General features: G+C 40.7%; 1 protein-coding gene across 1 annotated transcript in view; it reads right to left on the bottom strand.

Moving 5' to 3' along the window:
• Window positions 1–8,462, bottom strand: part of aamp (angio-associated, migratory cell protein) — a 58,160-nt gene extending 49,698 nt beyond the window's left edge. Inside the window, 3 exon segments of the mRNA XM_028807320.2 lie at window positions 3,904–4,006; window positions 4,008–4,051; window positions 8,087–8,462. Of these exon segments, the coding sequence (XP_028663153.2) occupies window positions 3,904–4,006; window positions 4,008–4,051; window positions 8,087–8,177 (238 nt within the window). The 5' untranslated portion in view covers window positions 8,178–8,462.
• Window positions 8,463–23,213: the final 14,751 nt, after the last annotated feature.

Here is a 23,213-nt window from a genome sequence, read left to right as displayed (position 1 = left end):
AATTTTTGACAAATCTAAAGCTTTCGCTCCTCCCCCATAGATGATAGGTTATGGAGGGGGAGGGCACCAAGAAAAAAAAAAAAGAACTATGCTATCAAAGCTATCAGTGCACAAACCTATAACTAGTGGTAACAGTAACTAACACACATGAATACAAAATCTACTGCACACTGAGGGAACACAGGTTTGCTTTAAATCACCACATTTGTGATTAGCTGTGCCTTTTTTGTAAGCAAAATGGTGGCGGCACGAATACATTGTATTTGGATCAAGTACGAGGTACTGTGAAGATATATAGAGGCCAACTGTTTTAGCGCTACTTGTTTTGTTTATTTGGTGAAAAAACAATGCTTAAAATCTGAAATTGACAAATCAAGTATAATACTTCTTTCTAATTATGTAACATTTTACTCACTACTCAAAAAGCTTTGCAAACTTCACGCAGGGACCATTGTTCTCGTAACAGCCATGAATCTCCAGGATCGAAATGTGTAAGTGTAGGGCCAACTAATTATATGTCGAGAAGTACAGAGACAATGCTGTCATTAACAAAGCTCTAATTGGAGTAACAATTAGATTCATTTGCGAAAACCCACGTTTGCACTAACTTGATGAAACTGGAATATAACTAAGACTCAGCATACAATTGATTATAGAATCATTTAATACACAGTTGATGCCACAACCAGCTGTCGCTGCAGAGGTGCTGTCAGAAAAAAAATAACACTGCATCATAGACTACTACCACCACTTCTAGACACACAACAATTTGCTGCATCGTGGGCTGAATGTTGCTTGACCATGAAAAGTGTTATATTCATAGTCTGAACAACTGTAGGAATTTATGTAGGAATTTCTGAAGGCTCGCAAAATAAGTTTTTCTCTGCATTTCTGATGGGACCACAGGCTGGGCCTGCAGAGCATCATTTGAACAGGCTGAGTTTAGAGCATCATCATTCAAACAGGCTTTATAGACGGAACGATCTCCCATGTTTATCAAATGTGTTATGTTTTATGTTATCTTCTTTCACACATAAAAGCAGTATGACCCAAGCAAGGTAGACACATTCACACCACACAGTGGCACCAGCTGCACACACGAAAAAAAAAACTATTAAAGTTCTTCATCACTAGTCTATTTTTGCTCTCTATGCACTGCACATACTATGGCTATTATTAACCTCTCATTCACCCAACCCTTGACACCCCGATTAAATTAAACAAAAGGTAAAATTAAAAAAAATGTTGAAAATAAACAAATGGTATCTGTAATCTTATTTGTGTATCACACTGACTATCAAAACAACTGGATGAGCTGCAAAAAACTCAAAGTACAGAATCTAGCAGTAAGTATACAGCTGGACAATAAATTTGTCCACATGAGTTTAATACTATTTGCAATAAAATAATCAAGCAAATTTTGCCACTAACCGAGTATAGAAAAAAAAATCTCAAGCAAAACTTTTACAGACTGTAATACTGAGTGGTATATTTTAACTCTTCCGATTTTTTTCCTTTAAAATATTAAATTTGTTGATTCAAAGCTTCCTCTAGTTTCTAAACATTGAATCAGGTGATGCAAAGCTCAGCATTGTATTCAACTGACAGAACCAAGACAATGCACAATCTTTTGCTTTCATTTTAGCAACACAATAATTCTTCACTTCCACTTAACCTAAGCTCAGATTTGAGAATGATTTGTTGAAAGAACTGTACTATTTAGTCTTCAAATTAATCTAAGTATTAATCAGAGAAGTTTGTTGCAACTGATCCTGTAAATATTTACTGTTATTCTATTCATACAAAACACAAGATGAAGGTTTCTGCTGATTAAACTAGCATTAGGTGGAATTTATTCACAAAACAAAGGTATCTGTATTCCCGCAATAATCTGACCTAAAATTAACATGAATTTAAAAAAAAAACAAGGTGGTAAATAGAATTTAAATAAACAAACACAAAATAATTTATTGTGTTTTTTTGATTCCAAACTTTTCTGTTTTTACTTTTAGAACCACCTGATAGATAGATAGATAGATAGATAGATAGATAGATAGATAGATAGATAGATAGATAGATAGATAGATAGATAGATAGATAGATAGATAGATAGATAGATAGATAGATAGATAGATAGATAGATAGATAGATAGATAGATAGATACTTTATTAATCCCAAGGGGAAATTCACTTACTCCAGCAGCACCTTACTGATACAAACAAACAATATTAAATTTAAGATTGATAATAATGCAGGTAAAAACAGACAATAACTTTGTATAATGTTAAATGTTAACGTTTACCCACCCGGGTGGAATTGAAGAGTCGCATAGTTTGGAGGAGGATCGATCTCCTCAGTCTGTCAGTGGAGCAGGACAGTGACAGCAGTCTGTCGCTGAAGCTGCTCCTCTGTCTAGAGATGACACTGTTTAGTGGATGCAGTGGATTTTCCATAATTGATAGGAGCCTGCTCAGTGCCCATCGCTCTGCCACAGATGTCAAGCTGTCCAGCTCCATGCCAACAATAGAGCCTGCCTTCCTCACCAGTTTGTCCAGGCGTGAGGCGTCTTTCTTCTTAATGCTGCCTCCCCAGCACACCACCGCGTAGAAGAGGGTGCTCACCACAACCGTCTGATAGAACATCTGCAGCATCTTATTTGCAGATGTTGAAGGACGCCAGCCTTCTAAGGAAGTATAACCGGCTCTGTCCTTTCTTACACAGAGCATCAGTATTGGCAGTCCAGTCTAATTTATCATCCAGCTGCACTCCCAGGTATTTATAGGTCTGCACCATCTGCACACAGTCACCTCTGATGATCACGGGGTCCATGAGGGGTCTGGGCCTCCTAAAATCCACCACCAGCTCCTTGGTTTTGCTGGTGTTCAGGTGTAGGTGGTTTGAGTCGCACCATTTAACAAAGTCATTGATTAGGTCCCTATACTTCTCCTCCTGCCCACTCCTGATGCAGCCCACGATAGCAGTGTCATCAGCGAACTTTTGCATGTGGCAGGACTCCGAGTTGTGTTGGAAGTCCGATGTATATAGGCTGAACAGGATCGGAGAAAGTACAGTCCCTTGTGGCGCTCCTGTGTTGCTGACCACAATGTCAGACGTGCAGTTCCCAAGACGCACATACTGAGGTCTGTCTTTAAGGTAGTCCACGATCCATGCTACCAGGTATGAATCTAATGGTTGAAGCTATGTCAGTAAATAACTTTTTAAAAATTTTTTGTCTCTCCCTAATTGTTTGGTTTGCAACAGAAATTAGTTCAAACTGCAGAAGTTTCCTTTGGCTTTGAAGTCATATTCATATTCACGAAACTACTTTTTATTATTTCTTATCTAAGGTCATTAATGGGTCAGCATTTTTTTTTTGGCAGTTGTTCCCAAAAAACATTAACTGTGACTAGGAGAGAAACTATCCAGCTGTTGTGATTTATTGTTAAAATACTGTTGTACACAAAAAAAAAAAAAACTTTGAGAAGTTGAATAAGGTGTATGTCACAGTGATGAGTTAGCTAACCATCTACTAAAACAAGCTAAATCATAACTATGCTTTAAAGACAACATTTTACAAGAAGAAAAAACTGTAGGTTTTACATACCTGTTTGATTTTTAAAAGTTGATCCTGTAAGCAAATGTACATTTTTTAAACAAAGTCTTATCACCTAAAGTACCAGTATATCCTGTATTGCACGGATACCTTATGGTATTAACTCCCACTGTTTGCATGAGGGTAATTGCTATGAAGAACCAGGTAAAAAGTGTGTCACATTTTGTTTAACAAACAACATGAGTCCGAGTATTATTATGCTTTTTGTGGTGAACTCCACAGGTAAAACAAACAAAAAAAAAAAAAATCATGAATACATCAAATTAAGTTTCCATATTTTTTGTGTTACCTGTGTGCTTGGAAAAAGTGAGTTCACTGTCATCTCGAGAAGATTCCATCTGTTCATCACCTCCCTCATCTTCAGTTTCCCATCCTTCATCATCCTCCACACCCCCCTTCTGCAAAATCAACATCTTCAAAATCTTCTGCCAAATCATCTAAAACAGAAAGAGAAATATGTGTTTTCTGCCTTTCTACTATGCTTCTCAATATGATGAGATTAAAAAAAATGAGTAGAAATTCCACAACTACTTATGTAAGTAAATTAATAGAATATTTAACTACAAAATAAAATGCTGCAAATATTAAAGTTGTCCATTTGAAAATTTGAAGAATTCCCAATAAATTAATAATATATTTATTGAATAGCTTTTTTATGCTGTCCATTACGGTAATTTAATGCTTATTACTGTTTTAAGGAAAGGCACATTGATAGCATTTATATACTGTCAGTTTGTTACAGCTTAGTAACATAACACAATTCAGGCTGCACTGAATATATCAGACAATTAATAATAAGTTAACCCAATTATTGGCAAATGTTTCATTATATTATTGTGGTAGTGTCTGAAATCTGATGTTTATCTTCTATAATACCTAAAATGTGTTTTACCAACATATCATGTGTAGTGTGCAGCAAATATAACCAGTATTTATTATGTCAATGTGATTTATTCTTTAAATGGTTAGGCAGTGATATGTGTGACCTTTCTGCTGTACTTGCATTTATACAAATGCACAAAGTTATTCTAGCTTATACTAGTATATTACTTAATTCAAACTTTGCACATGGATCCATTTTTTTAACCCTTTGGATAAGGTCTTTTTCAAATGCAAGCATCCACAGACAAACTAAAAAACAAGATGGACCTGAAGGTCAAACACAACATCTTTCATATAGCCAAAAATCTGCCAGAATATTGTGGCTGCAAAGAGAAAATAACTAAAAAGGGAGCTCTGAGGCAAGTAAAAAACTTTTTGTAATAATATTTAAACAAAACAATCATAAGAACTGCCACTCTGTAAACTGTTGATTACTCCCCCTGTTGGCTGCATGTTTAATAACACTGAACTGCCATTCACATAATTCCATCCAACATTCGGACACTTTTTTCCCCTCTAACCCGTCACCCAAACAATGCTAAAGAGCCAAGAGACATTCAAGAGAAACTCCCTCATGTTACTTCAGAGACTGGTGATATATTCTTTGCACTTTCCTGTATGTGTGTGCGAGACCATCAATTATGTTGTCTGTTTTTTTGTTTTTTTTTCAGAATTTACTGTCTTAATCTTCTTTGTTTATTTATCTGGTTTGTACAATGCTATATACTGTATATTCTGCCGTTCTTTATTTATTCTGTAAGTGCCTTGAGCATGGGAAAGGCGCTATATAAATAAAATGTATTATTATTATTATTATGTCTGAAATTAAGTGTTTCTCTCATTTGATTCCTGTTTTTATACAGCCATGAAACTTAATACGAAGTAAAGCTGCCTTTAAAAGGGAGTGCATTCCCCCTATAAACAAACAATCTCATGTACAAATCAACAGTAATCAAAATTAATTTTCCACTTAACTATAGGAGTAAAAGTACAACTTTGAAAATGTTTAAAGACAATGTAAACAATAAATAAAAATATCATAAAGGATGGAATATATGCCAGACAACAGGTTTGTAACAAAGCTGTCTTGGTGCCTATGTTTTACTATTAAAAAGATATCAGTTTGACAGTTAAACTGTTGAGTGAGGCTTAAGTTAAATGAACCTTAGTATGAACATTGGATTTATTTTCACCTAGACATGTATCACCTGTTAGCTTTTGTTTTCCTGTCCTCGGATGCCTCTTCTCCTGACCGCCTCATATTAAATTTATGTTTTCTTACTTTCTACCGGATATAAAAATTAAATAAAAACTACTGTAGAACTTTAAATTTATTAATGACCACTTGTACAGATAAGCATGTGTGCAGATGTTCAGTACTCTAAATTTATAAATCTGTACAGGGATTAAGATTTTGCTTCTCTCACAAGTGGTTTATTTGGATAAATAAAATTATATTGTAAGCCCTATTCAAACAACACTGCCTAAAAATATAACTTTAAAGTCATATTTCTGTGCTGTTATTTCAGTTGTATTGTCTCAGCTCAGTTTAGCAATGTATAAAGGCTCTTTATTGTTAGGTTTTTCAGCCTGGTCAAAAACAATATATTGGTAACTTCACTACCAAAAAAAAGACATAAATTCCGCTAATCTAAACTAGTACAGAAAAGTCTGCTTTTAAAACTTGGTGATGCCCTGGGTGACATGATGCCAACTTCTGGTCCCAGGCAATCCCACCGTTTAAATTCATTCACATTAGTTTAGTTGAAGACTCTGTACAAGTGAATGTCATTACTAGTATCTAACAGAAGCTGTCACCTTAACTGGATATGCACTAGACCAGGGGTGGGCAAAGTCATTCCTGGAGGGCCGCAGTGGCTGCGGGTTTTTGTTCCAACCCAGTTGCTTAATTAGAAAACAATCCTTGCCAATAATTACATTTCATGGCTTGTTAGTGCTTTAACTCTGCTATGTCAAGTCATTCTCATATCCTTGATTTTTTTTTCCATTCTAAGGATATCATCCAAACACTTTGAAGTGTAAAACGGACGGGTAATTCTCAGTCCTTCGCTTTTTTCTCTTCTCTTTCCTTCCAAGTATTTAATTAAACCAAATAGTGCCTGATAAATACACACAGGTGTAAAGGGTAGCAAGCAAAATGGATAACTGCTGGTTTCTTTCGTCATTTGTATCTTATTGCTAATAAGGAGCAATTAAAAACCAAGAATGCAGCTGTTTAAGGCTTAAATAAGCAATAAGGGTTCAAAATCTTAACGAGAGAGATAACTAAAATGAAGCAGAAGTGTTTCTAGAGCAATAAGTGCTTCTTATTAAGCAATTGGGTTGGAACAAAAACCTGCAGCCACTGCGGCCCTCCAGGAATGAATTTGCCCACCCCTGCACTAGACCAGGGGTTTCCAACTCCAGTCTTGGTGTGCTGCAATGGCTGCAGGTTTTCATTCTAACCATCTTCTTAATTATTGAGCTGTTTTTGCTGCTGATTAACTTGTTTTGTCTTAGTTTTAATTGATGTGACTCAGAACCCTTAATTGTTTCTTTTTCCTTAACGAGCAGCCAAACAATAATGAGCACAAAACAAGCAGCCACATGACCAGCAAACCTGAAATATAAAGAAAGTTGAAGGTCTTGGTCATGCTGGACTGCTCAGGTCACCAAAACATTTTGATGGTGGTCTTAGAAAAAACAGAAAATCAACAGTGTGCTGTTGCAGAATGACAGCTGCAACAAGTCTTGATATTCAATAACAGCTTTAATTAACAGCAAAAATTGGCTTCTCATTAAGTAACTGGTTGGAGTGAAACTGGTTGGAGTTTGACGTTCCAATTTAGCTGATTACCTATTGGCTCGTTTCACACCTCATTTCTGTTTGGCTGCCATTTAATGAAGAAACAAATCAATTCAGAGGGCTGAATCCTTAAAAAAAACTGGGCTATTAAAATGAAGGGAAAAGGATTTAATCAGCAGTGAAAACTGTTCGCTGATTAGGAAAAGTGTTAGAATGAAAAACTGCAGCCCACCAAAGCCGGAGTTGGACACCCTGCACTAGACGGTAACAGCAGCAAAAGATTCAAAAATATAAAATTGTTTAAAGATTCACAATGTGCAAAGTAGTTTACTTCATAAATGTCTACTAATTATATTTCAGGTTCGTAAATGATGGAATGATATGATCAGTTTCCATCCCTGTATTCCTGTACAATACTGAATAATGCAAGGATTTTAATCGAGGCTAATGACTACTTTATTATTCTGAACCGTACCATCACATTTATTACATATTCCATTATGACAGCCATTAGAAGCGTACTGTTTTAGTACACCTGGTATATTTTTAAATATCAATTCATTGGGAGAGTCCGATGACCTAAACTACAGTTAAGCTTTTCAAGACAAACAAACGTGTTACACCAGCACATTGTCAGTGTCGACCAGCCCGCCGATTTCAAAAGATGGCATCAGCACTGCAAAGTACAGAAATGTAATGTTTACCGGAAAAAAATGAGAACTTAAGTAACCAGTTCGATTATGCATTTTAACCACATGAAAACACTCGGTTTTGTTTCTCGTACCTGGGGTTGGGTCCACGTCGTTAAGCTCGACCACTTCTATTATCTCGTCATCCCCATGCAAATCTAAAGACTCTCCTTCGGTGTTATCCATTATAGTCCAAATAAAACTGCAGTCAAACTTACACTATTTACAAGTTGATATCAATCAAAATAAAAACAAAATTACAAAAAGTATATACTAAAGGCTGTTAGATCTTTTACAGCGGCATTGTTGCCACATTTTCTGTATTACATCAGAGAAAATGTTCCATGTGACTTTGTATAAACCTAAATAACTGAAGGTTACTCAGATATTATTATAAACTAACACGAGGCCAGAGAAGTAAACTGCCGCAGTCTGAGAAGATTGACAAGTCATTCGACAACCCGTGGAACACACTGTTGTGCATTCGTCTAATCAGAGATAAAATGAGGTGGGATTTATTTTTAAAAGCTTCCGTGTCTTTACCCGGAAATGACACGTGCTGCTGATAGGTAGGACTGCGTGTTAGAAAGTGAGAGCAGAGCGGTAATGTTTAAAACACGAAGTGCGTTGTCAACTCATATACTCACTTTTATTGAAACTATTTATTCTGAGCGGAATTGTTTTTTGAATAAACGCTAAAGCTTACCTGTGTTTTGGCAAAGTTTGTCGCACTTAGAAATATGTTAACTTTCATTTTAAAAATGAATGTCTAATTCCTGTTGCAGCTTCGCCACCGAGTGCCAGAATGGATATTTTTGCTCTTTACATGGCTGTTTTAGGTGGCTATCCTTAAAAGGACCGCTCGCCGATGCCACAATACATGGAGTTTTGTTTGCGGTGTTTCAGGCATGCTGTTTTTATAGGCACATCTGCAGCCTGCTCGAAAGCTGCTCCTTTGTATGATGGAATTTCAGTTCATACAATGGGTGACTGATCCGCCCAGTGTAACTTGTCAGAGCCGTTACATAGGTCACCCTTTGAAGTTGTCGACCCTAGCGACCATTCCCAAATCCTTGAAACGGCAGGATGACCGTTTCTTCCACTGAAGTTGTGCAGCCAGTGACTAGGACACACCGGTAAGGGTATTGAGCGTTTTGTTGTCAGGTGGTGTAGCAGCGACGTTGCAATGCTGCGTTGTCAGATGGTACAGCGGGGTGCTAACTGCTTTATGCTGTCTTGCGGTATAGCAGTGATATTAAACACTTTACTTGTATGCGGTGATCTGTCGATTACAAGTGAACAGCCGAATCTCCTTGTCTAAGGCTGCAGATGTACAGGCTGTTTTTCTTCACTGAACTTGTACTGCAAACAGTGTTCAGGTTTGGATTTCGGTTTTGACACTTTCCTCCACGGTTGCTCACTACGATCTGCCTTGCCCTTTTAATAGTACACTTTTACCACTGGTCCTGCCTCACACTGCTTGTCCGTGGCAACTCGATCTGCTACACTTTTTCCCAGCTCCATGAGCCTGTAGCTCCGTAGTATCCATGCACCCAACTCAGTGTACCTTAGCAGATGGAGAGCGGTGTTGCAGTATAGAGATAGCAGGTAGAGGTCTGCGCGGGGTAACAAACACATTGCTACCTTACGGAAACAAATCGTATATTGTTGGTAAGCCTGTTTAACATGATATTGTACAAGGAGGTGGCTGAAGGTTCCCTCTCTTTGGTGTTTTTTTTTTTTTTTAAACAATTCTGCTTAATTAATATTTAGTGCAGATCTTTCGATGTGACTTTAATAATTTCTGTGCCTAAGTCCGCACGTCTTTTTCACAGAAAGGAACAAAAATGAGCTGTGTACTGTATAAGTAACGTGTTGTTAAAGCTTTGTAAGTAGGCAATAAAGTACGATCTATGATGTTAATTGCCATTCGTGCCACAAAATGTGGAACGAACACGGAAAGTAGGTACTGCTTACGTACACGTCGCACATATGTTTTGCTTAAAACATACGAAGTTTAGTGTACTGCGAATGGTTTTGGATGAGATTACTGTCTTGGGTGAGTCTTGATAATGTCTTTTGTTGGAATTTCATGTATGAGAAATCCAATATAAGAAGTTGCAGCTTCTGTAAACATATTGATGTCACCATCAGAGCTGCGGGCAACATTTCTCAGTCAGTAGCACTGGGCGCGTTCTGGAGCATTGCCTCTGATTGGTCTGTCCAATGCACAACCTCATGTGTGGTGCCCCCTGCTTTAACATTTGTTTGTACCTGGGCATAAGAAAGGTGATAGAATGGTCAGATTTGCCAGATAGAGGCAGCTGTTTTGTCTTACAGCCATCTTTATATGAAGTATAGCAATGGTCAATTGATCTGACCCCTCTGGTAGAACATGCAATGTGGTGATAAACGCTCAGTATTACCTTTGAAATCCGCAGCCACAATGAGGGCACCATCAAGGTTATTATTCTGGAAACTCCAGAGGAAGGGAAAATGGTCTGCGTTTAATTATCAGGTGTTCCAGATCTGGCAAGTTGTAGTGTGTTAAGATCATTATGTTCCTGCTGTTGCTGCAGTTATTGACCATGAGACACACACCTTCACCTATCGATTTACCAGACTCCTCTGTTCTGTCCATACAGATTCAACAGGCCTTGAGATAAGGGTTGTCGCAATAACCAATGTCTTATTGGAACATTATCCTTGCTCTGATGTTATCCACCTTGTTCTCCAGTTAGCATTGGTGGACAGTGTACTCAAGCCTGTCGTGTACTCCAGCACATTTGCTTTGGTTTTTCTTTTAGGCATGGCTGCTGTTGTCAGCATTTTTTTTTTTTCTAAGGGATTCACTTGGTCAAGCCAAGTCAGCAAATATAGAGTCAGAGAGCTGGTGAGTGACTCTCAATCTTATATGTTTATGAGTATCTGGCAAGCATAATTAATGCAACCCAAGGTAGCGAGTGTAAAAAAAAAAAAAAAAAAAAAGTACCTAACACAAAGGAAACACAGTTTGATCAGAGCTGGCTGAAAGAAGAACATACTAAACAGCATCATCTTGTTAAATATTATATTATGGAATATAAACATTTCCATTTCCATGCATTCGCTTGTCATTTTCTGTGGGATTGAGTTAAGAATGTTTGATTCAGCATCATGGTATACTGCAGTTCAAATATAAAATACGGTTTCCATATTTTTCAAATGGCATACTAAGCCTTTCTTATGTCAATAACAGGCCGTCTGATGAATGCCAAATTCATATTGTAACTTTACCCAGTGTACTAAATTCATTAAACCTGCTCACGAGGTGGTCTAAGTTTGTATGCAAGTTTGTTCCCCTTCTCCATCTCCAAGGAGCACACTGCAAATGCACTTAGTCTTAGTCATGGTCCGCAGCTAGTCCACAGCTTTGGGGTATGCTGCAATAGCACTAAACCTGAAAGTTAGTGTTGTTACTGTAAATGCTTACTAAGACCAGATCAGCCCAGGATCATCCTGAGCTGATAGTACACTGCAACTGACCCCAAGTATTTGCATGGTCTACGCAGACCAGTACAGCTAAATACAAAAAATTCAACGTGGAAATACTATGTGCACACAACTCACAAAGAGAAAATGGGGTGTAGAAATATGTGCTGACAATTACTAGTTAAAGGAATACACCCCCCAAAAATTATATATATATATATATATATATATAGTTTTTTACCCCTCCTTTAACCGCCACCTTATCGTGGTGGAGGGGTTTGCGTGTCCCAATGATCCTAGGAGCTCTGTTGTCCGGGGCTTTATGCCCCTGGTAGGGCCACCCAAGGCAAACTGGTCCTAGGTGAGGGATGAGACAAAGAGCGGTTCAAACCTTCTATGATGAATGAAAACTTTGGACGCCGTTTTCCCTTGCCCGGACGCGGGTCACCGGGGCCCCACTCTGGAGCCAGGCCTGGAGGTGGGGCTCGATGGCGAGCGCCTGGTGGCCGGGCCTGCACCCATGGGGCTCGGCCGGGCACAGCCCGAAGAGGCAACGTGGGTCCCCCTTCCCATGGGCTCACCACCTATGGGAGGGGCCAAGGAGGTCGGGTGCAGTGTGAGTTGGGTGGTGGCCGAAGGCAGGGACCTTGGCGGTCCGATCCTCGGCTACAGAAGCTGGCTCTTGGGACGTGGAATGTCACCTCTCTGAAGGGGAAGGAGCCTGAGCTAGTGTGCGAAGTTGAGAGGTTCCGGCTAGATATAGTCGGACTCACCTCGACGCACAGCTTGGACTCTGGAACCAATCTCCTTGAGAGGGGCTGGACTCTCTACCACTCTGGAGTTGCCCCCGGTGAGAGGCGCCGAGCGGGTGTGGGTATACTTATTGCCCCCCGACTTGGAGCCTGTACATTGGGGTTTACCCCGGTGGACGAGAGGGTAGCCTCCCTTCGCCTTCGGGTGGGGGGACGGGTCCTAACTGTTGTTTGTGCGTATGCACCGAACAGCAGTTCGGAGTACCCACCCTTTTTGGAGTCCCTGGAGGGGGTGCTAGAGGGCATACCTTCTGGGGACTCCCTCATTCTGCTGGGAGACTTCAATGCTCACGTGGGCAATGACAGTGAAACCTGGAAGGGCGTGATTGGGAGGAATGGCCCCCCCGATCTAAACCCGAGCGGTGTTTTGTTATTGGACTTCTGTGCTCATCACGGATTGTCCATAACGAACACCATGTTCAAGCATAGGGGTGTTCATATGTGCACTTGGCACCAGGACACCCTAGGCCTGAGTTCGATGATCGACTTTGTGGTCGTGTCTTCTGACTTGCGGCCACATGTCTTGGACACTCGGGTGAAGAGAGGGGCGGAGCTGTCAACTGATCACCACCTGGTGGTGAGTTGGCTTCGATGGTGGGGGAGGATGCCGGTCAGGCGTGGTAGGCCCAAACGTGTTGTGAGGGTCTGCTGGGAACGTCTGGCAGAGCCCCCTGTCAGAAGTAGCTTCAACTCCCACCTCCGGCAGAACTTCGACCATGTCCCGAGGGAGGTGGGGGACATCGAGTCCGAATGGGCCATGTTCTGTGCCTCTATTGTTGAGGCGGCTGACCAGAGCTGTGGCCGTAAGGTGGTCGGTGCCTGTCGTGGCGGCAATCCCCGAACCCGTTGGTGGACACCGGTGGTGAAGGATGCCGTCAAGCTGAAGAAGGAGTCCTACAGGACCCTTTTGTCCTGTGGGACCCTGGAGGCAGCTGATAGGTACCGGCAGGCCAAGCGGAATGCGGCTTTGGTGGTTGCTGAGGCAAAAACTCGGGCGTGGGAGGAGTTTGGGAAGGCCATGGAGAATGACTTTCGGACGGCTTCGAGGAGATTCTGGTCCACCATCCGGCGTCTCAGGAAGGGGAAGCAGTGCAGTGTCAACACTGTATATGGTGGGGATGGTGCGCTGCTGACCTCGACTCGGGACGTTGTGGGTCGGTGGGGGGAGTACTTCGAAGACCTCCTCAATCCCATTAACATGCCTTCCAATGAGGAAGCAGAGCCTGGGGGCTCAGAGGTGGGCTCCCCCAGCTCTGGGGCTGAGGTCACCGAGGTGGTCAAAAAACTCCTTGGTGGCAGGGCCCCGGGGGTGGATGAGATACGCCCGGAGTTCCTCAAGGCTCTGGATGTTGTAGGACTGTCTTGGTTGACACGCCTCTGCAACATCGCATGGACATCAGGGACAGTGCCTCTGGATTGGCAGACTGGGGTGGTGGTCCCCCTCTTTAAGAAGGGGGACCGGAGGGTGTGTTCCAACTACAGAGGGATCACACTCCTCAGCCTCCCTGGAAAAGTTTATTCAGGGGTCCTGGAGAGGAGGGTCCGTCGGATAGTCGAGCCTCGGATTCAGGAGGAACAGTGTGGTTTTCGTCCTGGTCGCGGAACAGTGGACCAGCTCTATACCCTTAGCAGGGTCCTGGAGGGTGCATGGGAGTTTGCCCAACCAGTCTACATGTGTTTTGTGGACTTGGAAAAGGCGTTCGACCGTGTCCCTCGGGGAATCCTGTGGGGGGTACTCCGAGGGTATGGGGTACCAGCCCCCCTGATAAGGGCTGTTCGGTCCCTGTACGATTGGTGCCAGAGCTTGGTCCGCATTGCTGGCAGTAAGTCGAACCCGTTTCCAGTGAGAGTTGGACTCCGCCAGGGCTGCCCTTTGTCACCGATTCTGTTCATAACTTTTATGGACAGAATTTCTAGGCGCAGCCAGGGCGTTGAGGGGGTCCAGTTTGGTGGGCTCAGGATTGGGTCACTGCTTTTTGCATATGATGTTGTCCTGTTTGCTTCATCAGGCCGTGATCTTCAGCTCTCTCTGGATCGGTTCGCAGCCGAGTGTGAAGCGGCTGGAATGAGAATCAGCACCTCCAAATCCGAGACCATGGTCCTCAGCCGGAAAAGGGTGGAGTGCCCTCTCAGGGTTGGTAGCGAGATCCTGCTTCAAGTGGAGGAGTTCAAGTATCTCGGGATCTTGTTCACGAGTGAGGGAAGAATGGAGCGTGAGATCGACAGGCGGATCGGTGCGGCATCCGCAGTAATGCGGGCGCTGCATCGGTCTGTCGTGGTGAAAAAGGAGCTGAGCCGCAAGGCGAAGCTCTCAATTTACCAGTCAATCTATGTTCCTACCCTCACCTATGGTCATGAACTATGGGTAGTATACAAGCGGCTGAAATGAGTTTCCTCCGCAGGGTGTCTGGGCTTTCCCTTAAAGATAGGGTGAGAAGCTCAGTCATCCGGGAGGGGCTCAGAGTAGAGCCGCTGCTCCTCCGCATCGAGAGGAGTCAGATGAGGTGGCTCGGGCATCTGATCAGGATGCCTCCTGGACGCCTCCCTGGTGAGGTGTTCCGGGCACGTCCAACCGGGAGGAGGCCCCGGGGAAGACCCAGGACACGCTGGAGGGACTATGTCTCTCGACTGGCCTGGGAACGCCTTGGGATTCTCCCGGAAGAGCTAGAAGAAGTGGCCGGGGAGAGGGAAGTCTGGGCATCTCTGCTCAAGCTGCTGCCCCCGCGACCCGACCTCGGATAAGCGGGAGACAATGGATGGATGGATGGATGGATAGTTTTTTAATAGTTACTAACCTTATGTTTTTTAAAGTAGTAGCCGACAAAAAATTTTAATCTCATGTTTTCGCGGTGAAAGTACAGAACAAAAATTCTAAAGAATGGAAGCAAATCATGATCAACACCAATTTAAAAAAAATGTCCATGGGGAAAAAAGAAAAAAATGTTGCATACTCCACATGTCCATTATCCATTTGTATGCTCAACATGTGCAAAATTTGCGCATTCTTGTAATCAGTGCATGTTCCCAACCTCTTTCTCTGTCTTTACTAAAATACTATATATTATGACCACCAGGGGGTCCTCCAGCTCCCCAAACACCTGACACAACAGACACAAGACCAACAACACACGAGACTTTATTGAGGTGTGGGAAACTTTTCCCTTCATTCCCAGCACCAAAGCACAGTACAATAAATCAGTACTTTGTCTTTTTTCTCTCTCTGTGTCTTCTTCCGCCTCCACTACTCCGCTGGCAAGGTTCGTCCTCCTTCTCCTGACTCTGGCTCCCTGAATAGAGGGAGGTGGCTTATTTTATAGAGCACCTGGAAGTGCTCCAGGTTTCCCGTAATCTCCTTCTGGCAGCACTTCTAGCTGTGGTAGAAGTCCTGCAATAAAGGGCTTAGCAGTTCTCCATGCGCCCCCTGGCAGCGAACATGGATCCCGACAGGGCTGAACTTCCAAGCTCCAAGCCAGGCGTGCTGCCCTCTGCCATTCTGTGGGAGATAATACCCCATGCAAGCTCCCTCTCTCCCAGTCCTTCTATCATGAAGGCATTCCGGCTGTCCATCGCAATATACATTTGGAAAACTCGGCATACAATATAAACAAGAAAGGTGTATTCCTATAAAGTGCTTTTGAATTGATTTCAGGTCTCTTGGTTAATGAATACTACTACTACAAACTACATTTAATTTGGCAGTGGAAAATGGCTTTTGGGATGCTGAATTCTACTTCAATGTCAAGCAAAGGGAGATGTATGTGAAAGTGGTTGAAATGTGGATTTACCTCTGAAACCAGATTTCTTGAGCAGAACTTGTCTCTGTACAACACTGGATGTACCGTACGGATGAGGAACTATGTGGGTGTGGGAATACTAACATTTGGAATTTGTATGAGTGCACAGTAATAATCATTATAGTGCAGCGGTATATTGCAGAGAGGATGTCGTTTCTGCATATGTATGTAACAGGTGAATATTCATCTTTTTCTTGAAACAGTAGATTTGGTGTTCAGAAGTTGTTATCCTTCTTGGAGATGTCAACGCTCACGTGCGGAATGGCTGATGTGCTTGAAATTACCAGAATTAATGCCTTGCCTCCTCTGAATCTGAAACACTGAGTTATGGACACTTATTAAATAGAGGTGTTCAGCTGTCAGCTGATCACCACTCAATAGTTAGTTGTATCTAACATTTAGTACCTTGGTTGGGCCGATGTAGGGATTCATACAGGTAATAAAGGATTTATGGGAGTAAATGCTTGTATATTGTGATGTGTGAGTCCCAGTCTTGCACCCCAAAACACTACTTTAGCAAAACCAGCTTTATTCAGCTTGAAACAGGAACAGCACAGTGTTTATTGTAGCGAGAGCTGCCACTCTCCTATACATAGACACAACAATCAGGCAGGGTCGTGGCCAGGTTAGTGGCCAAGTAATACTGTTCCCTGCATTTATAATGTTCCTTGCATCACTCATATGTAGTTTCTAGGAGGATCTCCAGATGTCTTCTACATCAGGGGTCGCCAACTCCAGTCCTGGAGGACCACCAGGTTTTCATTCTAACCTTTTTTTAACGAGTGCCCTGTTTGTCTTGCTAATTGACTTCTTGTGAATTCATTTTAATTGAATTGCTTTTTTAAGATTTGTTCCTCTGAATTTCTATATCGTTCCTCTGAATTGCTTCATTTCTTTCCTTAAATGGAACCCAAACAGAAATAAAATGTGAAGTGAGGAAGCCAACAAAAGACCAATTAAGTCAGGGCCTCAAACTACAACCAATTTCATTCCAACCAGCTGCTTAATGAGGTGCCCATTCTTGTCATTAATTAAACCCATTCTTTAATTTTGTGGCTTGTTGCTGCTCTTGTGGTGCATTAGCAGACATTTCCGAAATTGTTGATTTTCTTTCTTTATTTTCAGATATTGTACGATGGACATCAGTTGTTTTGGCTCATTTTGTATCTCATTATTGGTTGGCTGCTAATTAAGGAAAAAAAACAATTAAGGGGTCTGAGTCTTCAAGAGCAAGTCAATTAAAATTAGTTCAAAAGAAGTTAATTGGCAGAAAAAACAAGCCACTCGTTAAGAAAAGTGTTGGAATGAAAACCTGCAGTCATGGTGGTCCTCCAGGACTGGAGCTGGCGACTCCTGATATAGAGGTACCATCCATCCATTATCCAACCCGCTGAATCCGAACACAGGGTCACGGGGGTCTGCTGGAGCCAATCCCAGCCAACACAGGGTACAAGGCAGGAACCAATCCCGGGCAGGGTGCCAACCCACCGCAGGACACACACAAACACACCAAGCACACACTAGGGCCAATTTAGAATCGTCAATCCACCTAACCTGCATGTCTTTGGACTGTGGGAGGAAACCGGAGTGCCCGGAGGAAACCCATGCAGACAACATGCAAACTCCATGCAGGGAGGACCCGGGAAGCGAACACAGGTCCCCAGGTCTCCCAACTGCGAGGCAGCAGCGCTACCCACTGCGCCACCATGCCACCGCTATAGAGGTACCAGTAGACCAAAATGTTGTTCTGGAAAACCATTCTACAATTTGGAACCCATTCCACAACAAGGCTGTTCTTAACAAAGGCAGATAATTTTAGAAAGTTAGAACATGACTGAAAGGTAAGAAGAATGTTTTTAAGACATTCTAAAATCAGATGACACACGTCTCAAAGGAGGGAGCAGTGTTGGGAAGATCTAGTAAAGGTTTATGTCATTTATGTGTCTGAGGTCACTATTGTTGTTAAAAAGTTCTTCAGAGATGGAAGAAATCTGCCATTTTTAGTATATCTCTTCTTTTTTTTTAAATAAAGACAAACAAATCTGTGGTCTATTTGTTGAAGAATTGTACTCCTGAATCTTACTGAAAAAGCCTACACCAATGTACTGAACTTCAAACTGAAGAGCAGTAGGGTTTCCTTTCAGACCATGTAAGAGTATACCCATTCTTTGTCATTTCACATATATTTGAGGCATCGAGAGCTTGATGATCCTGTAGACGTTTAATTTGTAGTATTCTAAGAAACAGATGACTGTGCGTCCCGTGCCAGGGCAACTGAGTGAAGGTTGAAGGGAAGTGTGGGAGTTTTATAAAGCCAGTCTATTCCTGAAAGTGACATTAGGTGGAATGCCCCCAATCAACATCAACAAGCTATCAAGGATGGAGGTGGGTAAGAATGAGCAAGTTTGATGCTGTAGGCTCATAGTGGCTGTGGGTTTCACCTGTAATTGAACTTTTAATGTGTGTCCCTTAATTGGACTTTTAAATGTGTTACATAAAATTATGTATACCTTCACATTATGAGGCAATTTGAGTTTTCATCTTTTATGATACTTGAAACTGCAATGTGTTAGCATTGTATTGCTATTTTTACTCTCTTAAATAACATGACTGATTTCAGAAAGATTATTTATTTCTGTCAAAATTAATATGTTGAGTCTATAAACAGGTACAGTATGCTGCATTACTTTGGAGTTGCAGTTCCATTGTTATTCTTACTTGTCATCATTAAGAATAGACTACTTATTACAAGTATTGATTTAAACCCAAGTTAAAGAATGGATTTTTAAATTCACAAATGTACAAACAAGGAAATTCATCTAGAGATTTATTGTGTAGACACAGTTTCAAAGACTGGTTCAGTCAAAAAACACTCTTGCCCTCCAGCCTGAATTGGATCACATGCAGCCCAAGGTTTCCTTTTTATAAAATACTTATGAGTCTATACTCCTTATTTCACAGGTTCTGACAATATATCTGTGAAATTGTATAGAATTACTATTCAATTTTAATCACTAAGAAGGTTTAATTTAGTGAAATGTTTTGACTTTTGTCAGTTTCTAATAAAAATATGCAGGCAATGTGACATAGTGATTAAGGCATAGGACTTCAAACCCTGAGGTTATGGTTTCACATCCTGTTACTGAGGCTGTGTGACCGTGAGCAAGTCATTTCATCTGCCTATGCTCCAATTGGAAAAACAAAAGAAATGTAACCAGTTGTGATTCAAATGTTGTAAGCTGCATTGGATAAAGGCATTAGCCAAATCAGTAAATAATAATATATGGTGATTTATAACTGAGAGGAACTAAATAGTCATAATTTACATCTTTTACTGTTTGTTGTGAAATGGCCAATTTTTAATTTCTTAGGCAAAATGAATATTTTAGATATGGTTGAATATCTTGAGTACACTGAGGAAACCTTATGAGGACAAGGGAAGAACACACAAATTCGAGGCCAGACATAAATTCAAATCTAATCACCTAGAGTTGACTCATTTATGTCTTCCAGAGCTAAACCCTGCACCACTGTACCACCTACCTCTAATCAACCACCCTCAGTAGACTAGATAAAGAAATGGAACAGGATATTCAAAAAATGCATTAATCACGTGGGTATGTCCACTGAAATGGATCAGTTAATCATTATGTTATGCAAAAGAAATCACACCATAACAAAACAGACCATTTTTGTCAGTGTTAGTTTTTGAGTGTGGGGTAATGAAGGTACTGTCTCATAGAACCAAGCATATGGGTTCAGTTTTTATCATTGTCAAAGTATGTGTGGAGTTAATACATTTTTCCTGCATTCAAATGGGTTTTGTTCAATATACTAATGTGTGTCCTAATCTCTTTAAATTAGTTGATAAATGCTTTCAAATTGGCCTGGCACATGGATGCATGGGTTCATGGGTTTAGTTTTACAGCCCTGTGATGAACTAACATCCCATTCAGAATTTATTCTTGCCTTTCACTGATGGTGTTGAATCTGATTTCCTGCAACCTAGTCCTGGAAAATATTACAACATTAATTTTAACCTCATGAAAAAGCTAAATTGGCTGCTTCATGTTCAGAAAGTGGCTGTCATTTTAACTTTAGCTATTCAGTTAGTTTATTAATTTGAACCTGTTAAAGTATGTCCTTTAATGCCATAGCATCATTTATGCACCTTCTTTGATTGGATGCCACTTGACACACATAAACACAGCTGCATTCATGCACTCATATCAGAAGAACTGATGATCACCATTTCATGTAAAATTAAAGCATATTTTAGAAGACCGGAATAAATGGGAATAACCTTAAGAAAACCATGTTGGGAAAGAAAAAGCACATTTAAAGAATCCTAACAAGTAGTTAGATTGAGGAGCACACACAAAGGGTTATCCTCAAAACCAATATAGTTTCACATAGCTTGTTTCTTGTTCCAAAATATATTATAATGTCATCAGGAATTTAAAAATAAACCGCTTGCTGAAATTTTAATATAAAGAATGTCCTTGGAATGACTGATACAAACAAAAGCAAAATCAAAAATTTAAAATAACAAAAACAAAGAAGAGCTCTCAAAGGAATATGACTTTGCTAGTGTCTATTGTCAACACTCGATTAGTAATAAAGCAGTGAAAGTATCAGATGAAAAGTTTGATTTGAAGATTATTAAATGTAATTTTGTTTGAGAGTAGAAAACCTCTACCAGTTGGTTTGAACCTGCCCTGAAAAAGCTAATGAGTGGTTTTGTTTATTTCTGTTTTCAACAGATTTGGGTCAGATTTTGTGTACTCGTCCTCCTCCTCTCAGGTTAAGTGGAGGTTGCAAAGCCTTGCAAAATAGTTTCACATTCCCTCGGCCCTCTCCCCAACCCCCACATTCAGCATCAAAAGGAAAAACTCAGTAGGTTGAACTCTATTGTTGAAATGCTTTTAGCTACCAAGCCCAGTTGTATCTGCATAGTTTCTTGCAGCAGTTAACACTTTCCCACCACATTTCAGTCCTAACACACTGAAGAGGTGTAGGCTAAATACTTTGGTCCAAATTCCAAAAACTAATAAGGGGTTAATTTGTTACACAGCTGAGACGGCAAGCTGTTCAGGACTCTTAATGCCCCAGTTAAAAAATGTCATCACAGAAACAGCCATATTGATCTAACAAGTAGCAGACAGCAAATTGACAGATGGTGGGCTTACCAGTGAGCTTGTCTTTATTCTCCCATCCAGTCGGTTTATACATACCACAACATTTACCCCATTTTCTACTTTTTGTATAGTTATTTGGAAATGAACTACACAAAATTTGAAAATTAATTTTTGTGCCATATTGCATATTTGTCAAAATAGTGTATACTATTTCTCCTACATATACAGTATGATCTGTAAAGATAAATTCACTGTCAATAAAGATGTAAATTCATATGAATTAGTATTATTAGGAACCTTTTTAATTTCCAAGAAATAATATTTGTAGATGAAGTAAAAACACAATATAAAAACGCATCAATTTTAACCATTTTTCCTATTGGAGAACTGTAGGAGAGCCAGAGCTAAGTTAGACTGTATCAGGCATAAGGCAGGAAATAATAATTTGGATTTTAGATTGCATCAATTTGGAGCGTAGTGTAAACATTTTTAAAGGGGATTTGTATACCTGGAGAATATTACTGTAATCAGTGGGAGAACATGCATATTCCACAGAAAATTATATAGCTGGAAAATGAACCTGTGCCTCTATGGCTATAAGGACACAGTACTAACCACTGCACCACAGTGCTGTCAAGTAAAAATGAAACAATCGCCACATATATTTAAATGAATGCTTCAAATTTTTGATTCTCTGTGTTCTTCATTACTTACATAATTAGTGGTAAAGCTCTTCTATTACACATAAAGACTATCCATGTTCACTGAGTTTATTAAAGTCATAAAAAATATATTTTACTAGTACCCCTGCCTTTTGTCCTCCATATCTTGCGTTCCCAGTACAAAGAGGGTTGCTTAAGAAATTAAATTTGTGCATTCCAAATTAAAAAAAATTTAAGTGCAATAAAACTATGGGATATATTTTGCTTCTTTAGTGATGTAATTTAAAATATAGACTATAATAATTAACCCACTTATTCCAATGCAGGACTGCAACATTGGGCACAATGCAGAAACAACTCTGGATGGGACATCAGTGTGTCACAGGGTGAATGGGACAAACCAGTTAAGTTAATTAGCATGTCATTGGTGTATGGAATGGAGCCAGAGAACACCTCATAGGGAGCAGGTAGAATGCACAAACTAGATAACAGTGCCCACGCTGCCATTTAAACCAAGTCTCCTGGTGATATTAGACAGCTGTGCAAACTGCTGAGCCAGAAGGAAACAACAGCACTCTTGTGTGTGCTACCTAGGATTCAAAACACTTAAAAAAAAAAAAAAAAAAGCAACATTTATCCTAGAATCTTTAAAGAAGCTAATATTTATATATCCACATTGTAACAATGGTTTTGGAGATCTCTGTAAAGTATAGGTATTTTTGGAGGGTGACAAACTTTATATAGTAGTCAGTCAGTCAGTCATTATCCAACCCGCTATATCCTAACACAGGGTCACGGGGGTCTGCTGGAGCCAATCCCAGCCAGCACAGGGCACAAGGCAGGAAACAAACCCCAGGCAGGGCACCAGTCTACCACAGGACTCAGTAGTTCAATTCATATATCCATTTAGTAAACTTAGTTATTCATCACTTGGTCATAAAAAGTTAGGGCCACTCCTGGCATCATCAGTCACAATGCAGGAACCTGTTCTGGTCATAACAATTTATTCAATTATATTAATTTTCATATGGTATGCCTCCCATTTTCAAGCTTAGTGCCCTTTAGACATTTGCAAATACTATTAAAATATAACATGAATAAGTGGATTAAAATATGTACAAATGGATAAACCAAATATACGTATATTGTAAAGGATGACGCACCTGTTTGGGTGTCCCAGCTGGGATGGTGCAAGGTTCCTTACCTGGACAGGAGGCCAGTCCAGTGGAAGTTCAGGAGGAAAGAAATGGTGTGCCCTACCCTAGCCAGGAAAATGGCAGAAGATGCCAGTTTGGAGCTGGGGGTACTGGTGTCCTGGCAGGCTCAGATCAAGGAACAATACCTG

The sequence above is a fragment of the Erpetoichthys calabaricus genome, chromosome 8 (genome assembly GCF_900747795.2).
Source record: "Erpetoichthys calabaricus chromosome 8, fErpCal1.3, whole genome shotgun sequence".
NCBI lineage: Eukaryota > Metazoa > Chordata > Cladistia > Polypteriformes > Polypteridae > Erpetoichthys > Erpetoichthys calabaricus.
Note: the sequence above shows the minus strand (reverse complement) of the source record. Positions and strands in the feature narration are given on the sequence as shown.